General features: G+C 39.7%; 1 protein-coding gene across 1 annotated transcript in view; it reads left to right on the forward strand.

The window, feature by feature from the left end:
• The window catches only part of kalrnb (kalirin RhoGEF kinase b), a 141524-nt gene that overhangs the window by 55793 nt on the left and 67213 nt on the right, over positions 1-18518 (forward strand). The window contains exons 15-19 of the mRNA XM_073852685.1: positions 11607-11773; positions 13627-13746; positions 14601-14819; positions 17773-17922; positions 18298-18412. Coding sequence (XP_073708786.1) covers positions 11607-11773; positions 13627-13746; positions 14601-14819; positions 17773-17922; positions 18298-18412 — 771 coding nt within the window. The remainder of the gene's footprint in view (positions 1-11606; positions 11774-13626; positions 13747-14600; positions 14820-17772; positions 17923-18297; positions 18413-18518) is intronic.

Raw genomic sequence — 18518 nt, forward strand, 5'->3', positions numbered from 1 at the left:
ATGTTCATTTTGCATCTGTCGGGTCATGGGATTTTTGAGCAGTGTGGCGTAATTCCCTCCAACAAACCCTGACATAATCTGACTTGATCAGGAATGGGTTCTGTGACAATGAGGTACATTTTCATTAAAGGAGTAGTTCACTTTCAGAACAAAAAATTACAGATAATGTACTCACCCCCTTGTCATCCAAGATGTTCATGTCTTTCTTTCTTCAGTCGTAAAGAAATTATGTTTTTTCAAATTATGAAAAAAATATTATGTTTTTTGAAGTTCAAACTCGGGGGCACCATAGAAGTCCATGATATGGAGAGAAATCTTGAAATGTTTTCCTCAAAAAACACAATTTCCTTATTTTCCTTAATTTTTGTTCTGAAAGTGAACTACTCCTTTAAGTGAATTAAATGAAATGGCGATTAATGACCCAAATTGTTAGAAATTTATCAATATTTATAGATATTGCAGATAATGTAATGAGATTACTGTGGCAGTTTGTGGAAAACCATTGAATAGACATCACGAAAAATTACTTAAGAAGTCATTGTATTGTTTGTTTTATTTCCGTGTAATTGAGCATAAGCCTATCGCAAGCGTACAGTCCACAGCAATCCATATCTGTCTGCGGTAGACAAAAGGCCCTTCACACAGAACACATTCTTCTATTCCTTTCACAACAGCCATGTGTTCTGTGTCATTTTGTGCTGTCTGTTCTCTGTAAGTGTGGATTAGTGAGCCGCATTGCCTGTGGATTCACATAAACATGAAGTGAGTGAAACATGATGATAGTAAAATCCCTAATACTAGGGTCTGTATATGGGTCAGGGGCAATGTTATTTTAGCATTAACTGATAGATTTAGTATAACTGATCCGGCTTACGGTCTGCGAAAACCATACTATCAAAACCACCAAAAATCCCATAGACTTTCATTGAGGGGGTGGAAACGTTTGGACAGTAAGACTTAAAGAGTGTTTAAGCTGTCTATCATTAGCAAAGCTTAATGACCCATGTGTCATGTGACCCATAGACGACATGCTAAATCATGCTGGGACAATATTAAAACATGATAGCAATGTGCTAATCCTGCTAAAAATATACCAAAGACTATAGAATACCCAAGGCGTGTCACTCATATAGTTTTGAATGGGGAAGAATGCAACGCTCATTATGGCAGCGAAGCCCCGCCTTCTTAATGAAACAGCCAATCGTTGATTAGTAAAGTCACTGCAGCTGCCGTTAGAATATAGCTGCCGGTTGCTATAGAAACAATCAGCGTTCTGCGATGCATGCACACTGGCTGATCTAGGCTGAAAAATAAACCTTTTTTAATACTATTGGAGCACAAGGAACAATATTTAAGAGGCAATTTTTGTCAGATTTCATTGATTTCAAATATGAAATTTAATCTTAAGCTTGGTGAACAGTTAAAGGGACTTTGAGTATACCAGCAACATGGTGATCATGCTAAAAACATGTTAGCAACATGCTAGCACCATGTTAGCAATGTGCTAATCATTTTAGAAACATGCTAGCTACGTAAATCATGTTAGCAATGTGCTAAATAATGCTAGCAGAAAAGCAGACTATCAAGACCACTAAAAATCCCATGGACCTTGAGGGGGTAAAAAACTTTTGTACAGTAAGACTTGTAGAGTGTTTAAGCTGTATTAATTAACACATGCTAAATCATGCTAAGAACATACTAAAACATGTTAGCAATGCTAATCCTGCTAACAACATGTTAATTATGCTAACAATGTACCCTCAGCATTTTATCATGCTAAAACATGCTAACATTAGGTTAGCAACATGCTAATAATGCTAAAAGATGCTAATCATCTTAAAACATATTAATCATGCTAGAAATAAGATAATCATTTTAACATGTTAATCATCCTAAAAACATGCTAGCAACAACATGTTAACAACATGCTAATCATGCTGTTAGAAAAATGCTTATCATCCTAAAAACATGCTAGCAACATGTTAACAACATGTTAATCATGCTGTTAGAAAAATGCTTATCAGCCTAAAAACATGCTATCAACATGTTAACAACATGCTAGTCATGCTTTTAGAAAAATGCTAATCATCCTAAAAACATGCTAGCAACATGTTAACAACATGCTAATCATGCTGTTATAAAAATGCTTATCAGCCAAAAAACATGCTATCAACATGTTAACTGTCACGTGATACAAAGGGAGGTCTGGGTCCAAAAGCAGGTGAATAGATTTTAATCAAACACAAATAAACAAACAAAAGGCCAACACGGCACAAACTAATAAACTTAAACACAAAATAAACAAGATCAAGAACACAATCTAAATCCAGGAATTCGGGAACACACGAGCACATCAAAGACACGAGACAATGCAGACATGAAGCGGGAGTGAGAAATGAGAGTTCTTATACAAAAGTCCAAATGGTGAACAGCTGTGAGTGAATCAGTGTTAACGACAAGGACAGGTGAATGCTATTAGAAGTGCAGTGTGAATAGCGACCTCAGGAGGCTGAGGAAAACCCCACAGCCCCGATCATGACAGTACCCCCTCCCTACGGAACGGCTTCCAGACGTTCCCAAAGTCTGGAGGGAGGAGGTACGGAGGAAGGCAAGTCAGGGGGAGGGATGGCGGGCCAGGGCCGTGCAGCGGAGTCACGCGAGCAGGCCTTGTCACCAGCGGAGCCTCAGCGGACGCTGCCGCGTTAGGCACGGAGTGAGCGGTCACCGCCGCGTCAGGAACAGCGAGAGCGGTCACCGGCGCATCAGGAACAGCGAGAGCGGTCACCGCCGCGTCAGGCACAGAGTGAGCGGTCACCGCCGCGTCAGGCACAGAGTGAGCGGTCACCGCCGCGTCAGGCACAGAGTGAGCTGTCACCGCCGCGTCAGGCACAGAGTGAGCTGTCACCGCCGCGTCAGGCACAGAGTGAGCGGTCACCGCCGCGTCAGGCACAGAGTGAGCGGTCACCGCCGCGTCAGGCACAGCGAGAGCGGTCACCGCCGCGTCAGGCACAGAGTGAGCGGTCACCGCCGCGTCAGGAACAGCGAGAGCGGTCACCGCCGCGTCAGGAACAGCGAGAGCGGTCACCGCCGCGTCAGGAACAGCGAGAGCGGTCACCGCCGCGTCAGGAACAGCGAGAGCGGTCACCGCCGCGTCAGGAACAGCGAGAGCGGTCACCGCCGCGTCAGGAACAGCGAGAGCGGTCACCGCAGCGTCAGGAACAGCGAGAGCGGTCACCGCCGCGTCAGGAACAGCGAGAGCGGTCACCGCAGCGTCAGGAACAGCGAGAGCGGTCACCGCCGCGTCAGGAACAGCGAGAGCGGTCACCGCAGCGTCAGGAACAGCGAGAGCGGTCACCGCCGCGTCAGGAACAGCGAGAGCGGTCACCGCAGCGTCAGGAACAGCGAGAGCGGTCACCGACGCGTCAGGAACAGCGAGAGCGGTCACCGCAGCGTCAGGAACAGCGAGAGCGGTCACCGCAGCGTCAGGAACAGCGAGAGCGGTCACCGCCGCGTCAGGAACAGCGAGAGCGGTCACCGCAGCGTCAGGAACAGCGAGAGCGGTCACCGCAGCGTCAGGAACAGCGAGAGCGGTCACCGCCGCGTCAGGAACAGCGAGAGCGGTCACCGCAGCGTCAGGAACAGCGAGAGCGGTCACCGCCGCGTCAGGAACAGCGAGAGCGGTCACCGCAGCGTCAGGAACAGCGAGAGCGGTCACCGTCGCGTCAGGAACAGCGAGAGCGGTCACCGCCGCTTCAGGCACAGAGTGAGCGGTCACCGCCGCGTCAGGAACAGCGAGAGCAGTCACCGCAGCATCAGGAACAGCGAGAGCGGTCACCGCCGCGTCAGGCACAGAGTGAGCGGTCACCGCCGCGTCAGGCACAGAGTGAGCGGTCACCGCCGCGTCAGGAACAGCGAGAGCAGTCACCGCAGCATCAGGAACAGCAAGAGCGGTCACCGCCGCGTCAGGAACAGCGAGAGCGGTCACCGCCGTGTCAGGAACAGCGAGAGCGGTCACCGCCGCATCTGGAACAGCGAGAGCGGTCACCGCCGCATCTGGAACAGCGAGAGCGGTCACCGTCGCGTCAGGAACAGCGAGAGCGGTCACCGCCGCGTCAGGCACAGAGTGAGCGGTCACCGCCGCGTCAGGAACAGCGAGAGCAGTCACCGCAGCATCAGGAACAGCGAGAGCGGTCACCGCCGCGTCAGGCACAGAGTGAGCGGTCACCGCCGCGTCAGGCACAGAGTGAGCGGTCACCGCCGCGTCAGGAACAGCGAGAGCAGTCACCGCAGCATCAGGAACAGCAAGAGCGGTCACCGCCGCGTCAGGAACAGCGAGAGCGGTCACCGCCGTGTCAGGAACAGCGAGAGCGGTCACCGCCGCATCTGGAACAGCGAGAGCGGTCACCGCCGCATCTGGAACAGAGCGCTCAGCCGCCTCCGTGTCAGGAACAGAGCACGCAGCCCCCTTCGTATCAGGAACAGAGATGGCGGTTGTCGCCACCTCCCCACGAAAGAGTGTCTCCACCCCCTCCGCAAAGCAGGGGCGCTTCCGCGCAGCCTCAGCACTGCGGATGTCCATCGCCGCCAAGCAGGCGTAGATGAATTCAAATCTCTTGGCCGACGCCGCCTCAAACGACATCCCCGCCGTGTCGGGAACAGAGCTGGTGGTCACTGCCCCCAGGCAGGTGGACGCCGCCTCCTCAAAAAAAAATCTCCCCGCTGGACCCATCAGTGATGTCTGCATTCTGTCACGTGATACAAAGGGAGGTCTGGGTCCAAAAGCAGGTGAATAGATTTTAATCAAACACAAATAAACAAACAAAAGGCCAACACGGCACAAACTAATAAACTTAAACACAAAATAAACAAGATCAAGAACACAATCTAAATCCAGGAATTCGGGAACACACGAGAACATCAAAGACACGAGACAATGCAGACATGAAGCGGGAGTGAGAAATGAGAGTTCTTATACAAAAGTCCAAATGGTGAACAGCTGTGAGTGAATCAGTGTTAACGACAAGGACAGGTGAATGCTATTAGAAGTGCAGTGTGAATAGCGACCTCAGGAGGCTGAGGAAAACCCCACAGCCCCGATCATGACAGTTAACAACATGCTAATCATGCTTTTAGAAAAATGCTTATCATCCTAAAAACATGCTAGCAACATGTTAACAACATGCTAATCATGCTTTTAGAAAAATGCTAATCATCCTAAAAACATGCTAGCAACAACATGTTAACAACATGCTAATCATGCTGTTAGAAAAATGCTTATCATCCTAAAAACATGCTAGCAACATGTTAACAACATGCTAATCATGCTTTTAGAAAAATGCTTATCATCCTAAAAACATGCTAGCAACATGTTAACAACATACTAATTATGCTGTTAGCAAAATGCTAATCATCCTAGAAACATGCTAGCAACATGTTAATCATTCTAGAAGCAAGATGGTAACAAGCTAGCAACATGTTAATCATGCTAAAACATGCTAGCAAAATGCTAATCATGCTAAAACATGTTATCAACATGCTTATCATGCTATAAACATGCTATCAACATGTTAACAAGATAATCATGTTAGAAACATGGCTAAAAGCATGGTAACAACATGTTAATCATGCTAAAAACACACTGGCAACATGTTAAGCTAATCATGTTAGCAACATGTTAATCATGCTAGAAGCAAGATGGTAACATGCTAGCAATTTGTTTATCATGCTAAAACATGCTAGCAACATGTTAATCATGCTAAAACTTGTTAGCAAAATGCTTATCATGCTATAAGCATGCTAGCAACATGTAACAAGATAATAATGCTAGAAACATGGCTAAAAACATGGTAACAACATGTTGATCATGCTAAAAACACACTGGCAACATGTTAACAACAAGCTAACCAATGCTAACAACATGTTAAATCATGTTAGCAATGTGGTAAATCATGCTATCAACATCTATCTAATCTAACTAAACTTTGGAACTGCTTTAAACTTTCAGTCAAGGCTTTTTAAGCCAGCTCCGAAGGTTGTTTGCAAACTTTACTTACCTAGGTATTATTATTTTACTTTTATACTTTTATGATGTTTATTTTATTTTGTTTTTAATTAGCTTTTACTTTTAGAATTTTAAAATAGCTTTTACTTTTATCATTTGAGTTTTCACCTAAATCATATATATATATATTTAGCTTTTTATTTATATTTCCCACAGGGCTGTTAAGCGCTTAATATAAAAATAATAATAATTTATATGTATTTACCATGGACTGTAAAAAATATGGACGTAGTGTCCGTGACGTCATCTGTAAGTTTCCAAAGAGCTATTTTGAAGCTCATAGTGGGCGGGACTTGGCCGTCGCCATCTTGGAATCGCGTCATCGCGCGTCACTCACGGATAATCGAAAACGGGCAAAGAGGCGGGACGTGGGTGGAGCTGGTTGCTGAAACCACACCTGCCTGGCACGACAGTGGTGACCGCAGCTGCAATCGCCCTGTCACTCAAGTGGCCACACCCTTAATTATGCAGAACTTTAAGGCTTAATATAACTTAAACGGATGAGTTATAAAAAAATTCACCCCCCACACAGTTGACATGAAAGGCGAAATTAGCTATATAGACCAAAACCACTTTTTGTACCAGGCTGTAAACTTACTTTTTTCTGCTGTGAAGTTAGGCATTTTAACATTGACTCCCCTTTTGCAGCCAGTCTCTAGCGGCCAGTCGATGAATTGCAGTTTAATCCACTTCCGTGTTGGTTCCAATAGAGCAGGGGTCCCCAAACTTTTTTTCTGAGAGGGCCACATAATTTTATTTTCTTTAATGGGGGGCCGGGTCAGTTTATAAAAGAAAATACCATGGGCCGGACTAACTATTAGTATTAGTATTATTTTATTATGATTTTACCTGTATTTATTCTACCTTTTAATGCTAGAATAGTTTATTTTGTTACGCACCACACAGACAAATAATCATTTCTTTTCAAAAGATATACAGGTGCATCTCAATAAAATAGAATGTCATGGAAAAGTTCATTTATTTCAGTAATTCAACTAAAATTTTGAAACTTGTGTATTAAATCAATTTAATGCACACAGACTGAAGTAGTTTAAGTCCTGTTTTTTTAATTGTGATGATTTGGCTCACATTTAACAAAAACCCACCAATTCACTATCTCAACCAATTAGAATATGGTGACATGCTAATCAGATTATCAACTCAAAACACCTGCAAAGGTTTCCTGAGCTGTCAAAATGGTCTCTCAGTTTGGTTCACTAGGCTACACAATCATGGGGAAGACTGCTGATCTAACAGTTGTCCAGAAGACAAGCATTGACACCCTTCACAAGGAGGGTAAGCCACAAACATTCATTGCCAAAGAAGCTGGCTGTTTACAGAATGCTGTATCCAAGCATGTTAACAAAGTTGAGTGGAAGGAAAAAATGTAGAAGAAAAAGATGCACAACCAACCAAGAGAAACGCAAGCCTTTGAGGGGCTTGTCAAGCAAAATCGATTCAAGAATCCACTGTGTTTTTTGAATCACACGTCAAACTCTGCCTTCATCATTTTCAACGCTTCCACAGACTTTTAAACTGGAAATGGGGCCACAGGTTTCTCAGCTGAAAAACGTTGGGTAACTGGGAGATGAGTGAAGTCTTGCTTTTGCACCTGTCCCACCAGTAGTGCTAGTTTCACCTCAAATGCTATTTTATGCTATTTTAATTTCATTTTTCATTTTCAAAATATGTCTCTGGCATTGTTCAGAGGGCCGGTCCAAATGTGGGCCTTAGTTTGGGGACCCCTGCAATAGAGAGAGCGGGAGGTTGCCGCTTGGTATTTACAGACTGTTTATTGCAACTCAGAGGTGGCATGAATGCATTTACACTGCAATTACAAATAATGTCAGTAGATTAATTGGTTTCAAATAGGTTTTAAAGAAATAGTTCACCCAAAAATGAAAATTCTGTCATCATTTCCTAGACTTTACAACTTTCTTTCTTCTGTGGAGCTTGAAAAAAGATAATAAAATGTTCCACAAAAGAAAGTCATTCAAGTTTTATATTAATATTAATATTTATAATGTATGTTTAGGATTTATATTTAATACAATTTATTGACTTGATCTTGCATGTGCAGATGATTTTATTGCCTTTTTCGTCCTCTGTCTATTTTTATTGGTGCAAATGCCAGCCTGCTTCTCTTTTATTATAAGCGCCGTGTCTCTCACACCATGTGATGAAAACACCATTTATTTTTTACCAGTGACTAACCCTTTAAATCAACTCTTATTTGGGGTAATGTGAACATTCTACATCCGATGTCGGACATCACAATGGCTATTCTTTCTGTTTGTTGGGTCAGTGTGAACCAGACTTCACAGCAGTACAACGCTTACTAATGTCTGCTGTAGCGGCCAGTGAGAGATGAAAAGAACGCAGGAGTGATGATGAGTTAGTGTTCGGTGGAGAGATAAAAGAGTGTGAATCAGTCATCGCTTCACTCCTCCGTGCTCTGTTGCATTTTATTGACAGTTACCACGGACACAACAGCAAAAACCTGCTGCCCACATTATGGGCTGTCTTTGATACGTGTGATGAAAGACGAAGAGAGAGAAGCGGAGGATTGGGTGGGAAAGATAAGCATGGAAAATGTGTGCATGACAGCAAGCGAAGGTGAAATGGATTGGAAAGAGTGGAGGAAGAAGAAGACGGAGCTCCATACAGCTCTGGGATCTCTCGTACTATTAACTCTGTGTGCAGGGGTGAGGTTGCTATGGAAACCCCCCCTTTACATCCCCTATACCAAGGTTTCCATGGTGACGGGGCCTTCGCTCGTCACTTTGGGGTTGCCTCGGACACACTCCGCTGCTCGCTGTCGTGTTGCCGCGAGGAGGCTCGGGATACTGCAGAGGCCATCCTGTCACTCGCACATCACGTTCCCATGGGAACCGACTCCTGTGGCCCGCTGTGAGGTTGTCATGGAGACAGCCCACAGGCAGGTAGCTGAGGATAAGTGGGGTGATGTAAGGGTTAGTGGAAGGAGGTTAAAACGCCCTGTGTTGTATCTGCGGAGAGGTGCGTTTGTCAGACAGACGCTGGTTGTCTGTCACGCGCTAATGCAGTTACAGACCCATATGATGGATGCCGTTCGGCTAGGCAGCCGGGACGTTTCATCACACGCTTACCTGTCTGACACGGTCCCCGCTTACATGCCATCATAACTGCTCCCTGAGATCACAGCAGAGATGGAGGCCTTCAGAGGAGGTTCACAGCACAGTGACCCCTGCTGGACGGAGAGAAGAAAACTCACTGGGATAATCTATAGTCTAATGAGTTCTTTTTAATTTTCTGATAATAACCTTACACTAGTAGTTAAATGTGAAGTGTGTAATTATTTTGATGGTATAATACTTCTATGTATGACATACAGAGTTATACATTAATGGTCAAAAGTTTAAAATAGTTACGATTTTTTAATGTTGTTGAAAGAAGACGCTCATGCTCACCAAGGCTGCATTTATTTGATCAAAAACAGAGTAAAAGCAGTTTTGGTGTGTCAAAAATCATTAGGATATTAAGTAAAGATCATGTTTCATGAAGATATTTAGTCAATTTCCTACCATAAATATATCAAAATGTAATTTTCGATTAGTAATATGCATTTCTAAGAACTTCATTTGAACAACTTTAAAGATGATTTTCTCAATATTTTGATTTTTTTGCACACTCATATTCCAGATTTTCAAATGGTTGTATCTCGACCAAATATTGCCCTATCCTAACAAACCATACATCAATGCAGAGCTTTCAATTTAAAAAACTTTACCCTTATGACTAGTTTTTGTGGTCTAGGGTCACATATTTTAAAATGTAATTCATTCCTGTGATGCAAAGCTGAATTTTCTGCATCATTATTCTCCAGTTTAAAATTGTATTAAACATTTTTAATTTTAAAGGCAGCTGCTGAACTTAGGTTTTTAAGTTGAAACTGGTGTAAACCTTTTACAGTGTTCAGTGTAAAGGCTTTTATAATATTACAAAAGATTTCTATTCTATTTCTAATCTATTCGTTGGATATTAATTTCTTTATATTCATTAAATAATCATGGTTTCCACAAAAAATATTAAACGGCAAAAAAAAAGTTTTTAAACAGTTTTTAACATTGATAATAATAACTATTATTTATAACTGAGCATGTCAACTGAGCAAGGCTGCTGAAAATTCATCTTTGCTATCACAAAACTAAATTGCATTTTAAAATGTATTAAAACCGAAAACAGTTAATTTGATTTGTAATAATATTTCTTAATATTACAGTATTTTATTTAATTTATTTATCAAATGTAGCCTCTTAATCTAATTTCTTTCAAAAACATGAAACATAAATCTTGACAGGTAGTGTATACCATGTAGGACTGTTTATTTCTTGGTTTATTCTGCCAAAACAGTTTAAACACTACGTCTCTTTGGCAGAAAGCATTGATTGGTTAAGCATCCAATGATCTGTTATGAACTGTTTGACCGACCTCAGTGTTGCCAAGTTTGTGGTTTTCGTGCGGAATTTGGCTACTTTAACAATGCTACTGCGGATAGTTTTTCATGTCGGTGAGTTGAAGTGACCCCAATAACCCCCAATTTTATTGGAGAACCCTGCCAAAAAAACAAGCATTTTTTAACATGTACATGCCATTTTATTTTCTGGTAGTAGTGGCACAGAAATTGCATCAGATTTAAAATCGCATGCCTCATTTTTTACAAATTGGGACTAATCTCTGGAATTAGGACATGATGCTGATTCATCTTTTCACACCGAGGATAACTAAGGGACTCAAATGCAACTATTACAGACTCACTGATGCTCCAGAAGAAAACACAAAGCATTAAGAGCCGGGGGTGAAAATTTTTTGAAGATCAGTTGATGATCAGGGTAAATTTAACTTATTTTGTCATGTATATGTAGCATGTAACTGTCTTCTGTAGCTTCTGAAGGGCACTACTAAATGAAAAAAATGTGACATTTAGACTTCTGAAGCATCAGTGAGCATTTGAACCTTCTGTAATAGTTGCATATGAGTCCTTCAGTTGTCCTCAGTGTGAGAAGATGGATCTCAAAATCATACAGTCATTGTTGGAAAAGGTTCAAATACACAAAAATGCTGATAAACCAAAGAATTTGTGGGACCTTAAGGATTTTTTCTGAGGAACAGCAGGCAGTTTAACTGTTCAGGACAAACAAGGGACTCATGCACAACTATCACTAAACAAAAAAAAAACAGCTGTGGATCATTCAGGTAACAACACAGTATTAAGAATCAAGTGTATGTAAACTTTTGAATGGAGTGATTTTGGAAAAATTCAACTATTATTGTCTTCTGTGGACTATACGTGTCTTTTTGTGTGAAATATCTTATTCAGGTCAGTACTAAATAAAACCAACATGCATTTTGTATGATCCCTCTTATTTTGGTAAAATAATTAACATTTTGCAGATTCTGCAAGGTGTATGTAAACTTTTGACTTTAGCCGTATGTACTGGGAGCAGTGTTTATGTGTAAATGTGTATATGCTCTTGAATTTTTAAAGTCTGTGTTCGTTTTTTAGGAATGGAAATCACTGGAGAAAAAGACGTCGACTTGGCGGCAAAAGTTCAAGAGCTGCTGGAGTTCCTGAATGAAAAACAGCATGAGCTGGAAGTGAGCGCAGAACACACGCACAAGCGTCTGGAGCAGTGCCTTCAGCTACGACACCTGCAGGCCGAGGTCAAACAGGTGCGTGTTTAAAATCAGTTGCTACATCTGAGCTCATGGTCACATTTAGGGACTCCAAAGTTACACTCATCGTAATGTCGCCAGGAACACTTGACTCCTGCACTCAGGAAAAAAGCCTGTGCTCTGCTGCTGTCCAAGATTCTAACTGATGCCATTAGCCTTGACTACAAGTGCCCAGCTAATTGCTTTTATCTTTGACACTTTGAGCACACACACACACTCTGTCGCTCATAACAGTGCGTGGGTGCAGACTGCAGCCCTGCATTTCAGGAAAATGAATCACTCAATTCACTTGCACGATTTCATAGACAAGCACTGCTTTCTGATTGGTAGCACTGTGAATGTCACCTCAGGACATCTCAGATTTATCTTTGTTCTTTAATAATTTGAATTGTATCTTGTTTCTATATGTACTTTCTACATGCCCAATTTGGTTAGAAAATGAATGTAAATGTAGGCAGGGTGTTACATAACATGGGAGGGGGAATCCCTTCAGCTCAGCTTTAATGTTTCTGCAGATTTCACGGATTCTTAAGACGTGGAACGAAATGTTAAACAGTTTTACCTGCCATTAGTTTTGAAAATGGCAGCATTTTCACTTTGATATGAAGCAGGATAGTAACTAGAATGTTTATGAAACAACTGCATTATTTTATTTTATTTAATGACTTCAGGAAATGAATAAATATTTAATGTAAATTAGGCAAAACCAGCAGTAGTTGAAATGTACGGTGTGTTTATATATGCAAATTACTGTTCAAAGGTTTTTTAAAAATGTTTTTGTCATTTTTCACAAGTCAAGTCTCACCAAGGCTGCATTTATTTGTAAAAGTGCAATAAAAACAGTAATATTGCGAACTATTATTCACAACTATTTTCTATATTTTAAAATTTAATTTTTTTTTAAAGATGGCAAAGCATAATTTTTAGAAGTGATTATTCCATTTAATCAGAAATTCTAATATGCTGATTGGGTGCTCAAGAAATGATATACACTACCAGTCAAAATTTTTTGGACAGTAAGATTTTTAATGTTTTTGAAGTCTCTTCTGCTCACCAAGCCTGCATTTATTTAATCCAAAATACAGCAAAATCTGCAATATTGTGAAATATTTTTACTTTTTAAAATAACTGATTTCAAAATGTAATTTATTCCTGTGATCAAAGCTAAATTTTCAGTGTCACATGATTCTTCAGAAATTATTCTAATATGCTGATTTGCTGTTCAAGAAATCTTTTATTATTATTATGATGATCAATATTTAAAACATTAGAGTACTTTTTTTCAGGATTCTTTGATGAATAGAAAGATCCAAAGATCAGTAACACAATACACGATACTATTCAAAAGCTCAGTATTCAAAAGCAAGAGTCAGTATTATTATTTTTTTAATTTATGGGAAAATTTATTTAATTATAGAAATTAATACTTTTATTTAGCAAGGATGCTTTAAATTGCTTTAAAATCAAAAGTGATGATGAAGTAATATAATACAATATTTCTAGACTTCTGTTTCAGATAAATGCTGTTCTTCTGAACTTTCTATTCATCAAAGAAACCCGAAAAAATTCAACATAATAATAATAATAATAATAATAATAATGTTTTTTGAGCAGCAAATCAGAATATTAGAATGATTTCTAAAGGATCAATAAATTCTAAAGGAGTAATGATGCTAAAAATTCAGCTTTGAAATCACAGAAATACGTTACATTTTAAAATATATTCAAATAGAAAGCAGTTACTTTAATACCTCTGAATGTTAACAGATTAATCCAAAATAATTCATTAACTTCCATTTTTCACGTCTGTAACCTGTTTTGTCACATGCCACTGTGTGCAATCTGTGCAGGTGCTGGGTTGGATCCGCAACGGTGAATCCATGCTCACGGCAAACACAACAAATGCTGGTTCCCTGTCAGAGGCGGAACAACTTCAGAGAGAGCATGAACAATTTCAGCTTGCCATCGAGGTACTCTCTTTCTCACACACACACACACACACACACACACACATTTTCCTTAATAGGTTCTGCAGGGGGCAGCTTCGTGAGGATGCGGTATGCTGTAATATGAAGATTAATATTAAATATTAAACCTTGTTTACATCATTATCAGCAATTAGGAAATAATTTTTTGCTTATATCAAACAGATCATTTATTTAACCCTGTAGGGGGGAGTGTTAAAGAAACATCATCCCTTTTGTTGTTATCTGTCATAAACAGAAGGTAAATTTGTCTTTAGGTTATAACCCCCTTTATTATATTCATCAAAGAGATGGAATACAAAACAGCTGAGTTGATTCAACTACAAAACAAAACAATTACTCAGCAAATTTATGAGCGGTAAGAAGCACATTAGCCCGAAATGAGGACCGAGTTTTAATTCAGCAAATTGCTGCGTATAATTCTCAGCTAACGACAGCCTCTTTAAATCAAAGGAAGTCAGCGCTGAGTATCTGCCAAAATCTCCCTTCCGCCAAATATATGTTTTAATCATCTACAGCAGCGGTTCTCAAACTTTTCAGGCCAAGTACCACTTTTCATCAAATCAGTCCATCCAAGTGCTTTCTCATATTTGTGACGCCAACACAAATGTGTGAATCAGGCTGCTAGTTTTATTCATCCAGCATGTGCTCTTGTGAAACCATCACAGCTGATTGTTTTGGCCTTGAACGGCAGGACGTCTAACCGATCGTGTCTTAATTGCTCTTCTAAGGAACCCCTCAGTGACCTTACCCGCCTCTCATGTGGTCCTTGTGTACTGGCAGTTAATTTAAGCACACCTCACAAATTAAAACAAGCCACTTCTCGTTGCTGCCCACAGTCTCTGCTCCACGCCGACTCGCTCCAGCGCACCCACCAGAGTGCCCTACAGCTCCAGCAGAGGGCGGAGCTGATGTTGCAGGCGGGTCACTATGACCCAGACGCTGTCCGGGCCTGTGCCGAAACCGTGGCCTTGCACTGGCAGACACTCATGCTGAAGATGGAGGACAGATTAAAGCTGGTTAACGCCTCTGTGGCCTTCTACAAAACATCTGAACAGGTGGGTTGTAAGAGAGTGTGCGATGGTTATCATCAATGCCTACTACTACTAGTGGTTGATAATGTGAACTAATGATAAAGATGTGAATTTGAGTTAAAACCAGGGGTTTTTGGGACTTCAAAAATGACTTTTTTTCACTTTTTAATTCCTGGTACACTACCAGTCAAAAGTTTTTGAACAGTAGATTTTTAATGTTTTTAAAGAAGTCTCTTCTGCTCACCAAGCTTGCATTTATTTAATCCAAAGCAGTACAATTTTGATATTTTTACTATTTAAAATAACTGTTTTCTATTTGAAAATATTTTAAAATGTATTTATTATTCAGGATTATTTGGTAAATAAAAGATTCAAAGATCAGCATTTATTTGAAAGCTTTCTGAAAAGAAAATGATTTCTGGAGGACCATGTTACTGGAGTAATGATGCCAAAAATTTAGCTTTGAAATCACATGAATAAATGACATTTTATAATATATATTCAAATATAAAATAGTTATTTTAAATGGTAAAAATTTTCAAAATTTTACAGTTTTTGCTGTACTTTGGATCGAAAAATACAGGCTTGGTGAGCAGAAGAGTGTATATGTACACATGCATTTGTTGTTCATGTTTTTTAGTGGCTTACGCCATGAGCACTACATTTTTAAGATGCCCTGTACTGGTACACTACCAGTCAAAACTTTTTGAACAGTAAGATTTTTAATGTTTTTAAAGAAGTCTCTTCTGCTCACCAAGCTTGCATTTATTTAATCCAGAGCAGTACAATTTTGATATTTTTACTATTTAATATAACTGTTTTCTATTTGAAAATATTTTAAAATGTATTTATTATTCTGGATCTTTGATAAATAAAAGATCCAAAGATCAGCATTTATTTGAAAGCTTTCTGAAAGGCAAATGATTTTTAGAGGATCATGCTACTGGAGTAATGATGCCAAAAATTTAGCTTTGAAATCACTGACTAAAAATGACATTTTAAAACATATTCAAATAGAAAACAGTTATTTTAAATAGTAAAATAGTGTTTTTGCTGTACTTAGGATCAAATAAAAGCAAGCTTGGTGAGCAGAAGAGTGTATATGTACATATGCATTTGTAGTTCATGTTTTTAGTGGCTTACGCCATGAGCACTGCATTTTTAAGATGCCCTGTTTTTAGGTAGTTTTTAAGCAGTTAATTTTTTAAAAGGAGAGGTTTCAAGATCCCTTTGCAGTGTACATTGTATAACCATAGCTTCAAGTGGCATTTTAAGTGCAGATGTTTTATATACAATATTTTATAGTTTGAGTTCAGTAAGAAGTCTCCTATGCTCACCAAGACTACATTTATTTGATCAAAAATACAGTAAGTACTATACTGTTACAATTTGGTTAAGCTAATTTGGTAGCATTTCTTCTTATTATCAATGTTTAAGATGGTTGTGCTGCTTAATATTTTTGTGAAACTGTGATTGTTTTTCAGGATTCAGATGAATAAAAACTTTAGAAGAACAGCATTTATTTGAAATACATTTTTTGTAACAATGTGAACATCTCTACTGTTAATTTTGATCAGTATAATGCATCCTTGCTGAATAAAAGAATTGGTCACACTTTATATTAGGTGTCCTTAACTATTATGTACTTACATCAGAAAATAAGTACAATGTACTTAATGTGGTCATATTGCATTGCAAAACACTTTTGCTTCTATTAAGGTGGGATATGAGCAAGGTTAGGGACAGGTGTGGTGGTATGGGCATGGGTTTAAGGGTGGGTTAGGGTTTAAAGGGATGGGTCAACAGTGGTAATTACAGAAATTTATTACAAATGTAATTACATATAGTTTTAAAAAAATATATTAGTACAATGTAAAAACATGTATGTACACAATAAGTACATTGTACCAAATGATTAATTTAAATGTAAGTACATTGTAGTTAAGGCCAAAGAATTTATTTCTTAATAAAAAATCCAATTATTGGGCCAAAAACAATGCCTTTAACAGAAATGTTTGCTCCACCTAGTGTCAGTTCTAGAATCTACTGAAAATACACTTTCTATTGTCAGATATTTTAGTAATGAATTCTGATATACATATGGTTCCAGATATTATTGTTAGTTTTATTTAATGGCAGAAATGTTATATACAGTGGTGGCCAAATGTTTTAGAACACTAGTATTTTCACCAGCTAAAAATGGTTTTAAGTCAGTTGTTTCTATCTTTTGCTGTAGTGTATCAGTAGGAAATATCGGTTTACATTTCCAAACATTCATTTTGCCATTAATTGTAATAATCCAGTGAGAGCCAGTGCTCCAGACAGAGATCTGATCTGATTATCATCCAGCCTGTCTGGAATGACATGAAGAAAAAAAACAAACTGTGACAGATTAAATCCAGAAGAACTGTGGCAAAACCTCCAAGATGCTTCAAGAGACCTACCTGCAAAACTACGCTACTAGAAAAACTATGCGCAAGTGCACCTTGGGCAAAACTTTTAACAGTACTGTAGCTTTGCATGTAGGTCTCTTGAAACATCTTGGAGATGTTGCCACAGTTCTTCTGGATTTAGTCTGTCTCAGTTTGTTCTGTTTCTTCATGTCATTCCAGACAGACTGGATGATGATGACATCAGATCTCTGTGCGGAGCACTGGCTGTTGTCAGACTCCTTGTGCAAACAAAAATCTCACTAGATTATTACAGTTAATGGCTAAATGAATGTTTGGAAATGTAAACTGATATTTCCTACTGACACACTACAGCAAAAGATACCATTTTACCTGTTGAAAATACTGGTGTTCTAATACTTTTGGCCAGCACTGTATGTCCCTTTGCTTTTATTACATTGTATTATATTATTTATAAATCCAATATATCTGTGATTTGCTACCATGCTCAACAACTGACAACTGTGAACCGTACAGAGACTTAAGCACAGCTACTGTGTGTGTAACATACTGTATATCTGTCTCAGGTATGTAATGTATTGGAGAGTCTGGAACTGGAGTACAGGAGAGAGGAGGACTGGTGCGGAGGTCATGATAAATTGGGCTCAACGGCAGAGACTGACCACGTCAGCCCTCTCATCAACAAACACCTGGAGCAGAAAGAAGCTTTTCTCAAGGTACACCTATCTCACACACACACACACACACACACACACACATATATACTGTACACACACACACAGTCACCTGCAACAGAAGCTCATCAGCTCTCTCACCAATTTGTCCTTTTTATATTTTTAAAAACTGCATCTGCAGCAAAACCATTTTTTTTGCCATATGTTACCACATATGTGTCTGTTTAAATGGGTCATAGCAATACAAATAGATTTTCTTTTAAAATAAAGATACCTTGAACAAAATTATTAGTGTGTTTATCAATGTCACTGTCCAAATTACATCAAACTCCAGCTGCTATCAGCATGATCAGTAAGTTACTTGACAGTTGTGTAGATGCACTGATTCTACGGAATGTTTCCTTTTTCTGGTTCCAGGCGTGTACTTTAGCGCGTCGTAATGCGGAGGTCTTTCTTAAGTACATCCATCGAAACAATGTGAGCATGCCTGGGGTTGCCATCCACAATCGAGCCACTGAGTCCCAAGTCAAAGGTCAGATCAGGAATACTTCAAGCCATTATACCTGCAAAATATGCAATTTGTCTGTATGCGATTGTGTCTGAATGTTTGTAATTGTTTATTGATCTTGTTTTGTGTT

The sequence above is a fragment of the Garra rufa genome, chromosome 12 (genome assembly GCF_049309525.1).
Source record: "Garra rufa chromosome 12, GarRuf1.0, whole genome shotgun sequence".
Taxonomy (NCBI): domain Eukaryota; kingdom Metazoa; phylum Chordata; class Actinopteri; order Cypriniformes; family Cyprinidae; genus Garra; species Garra rufa.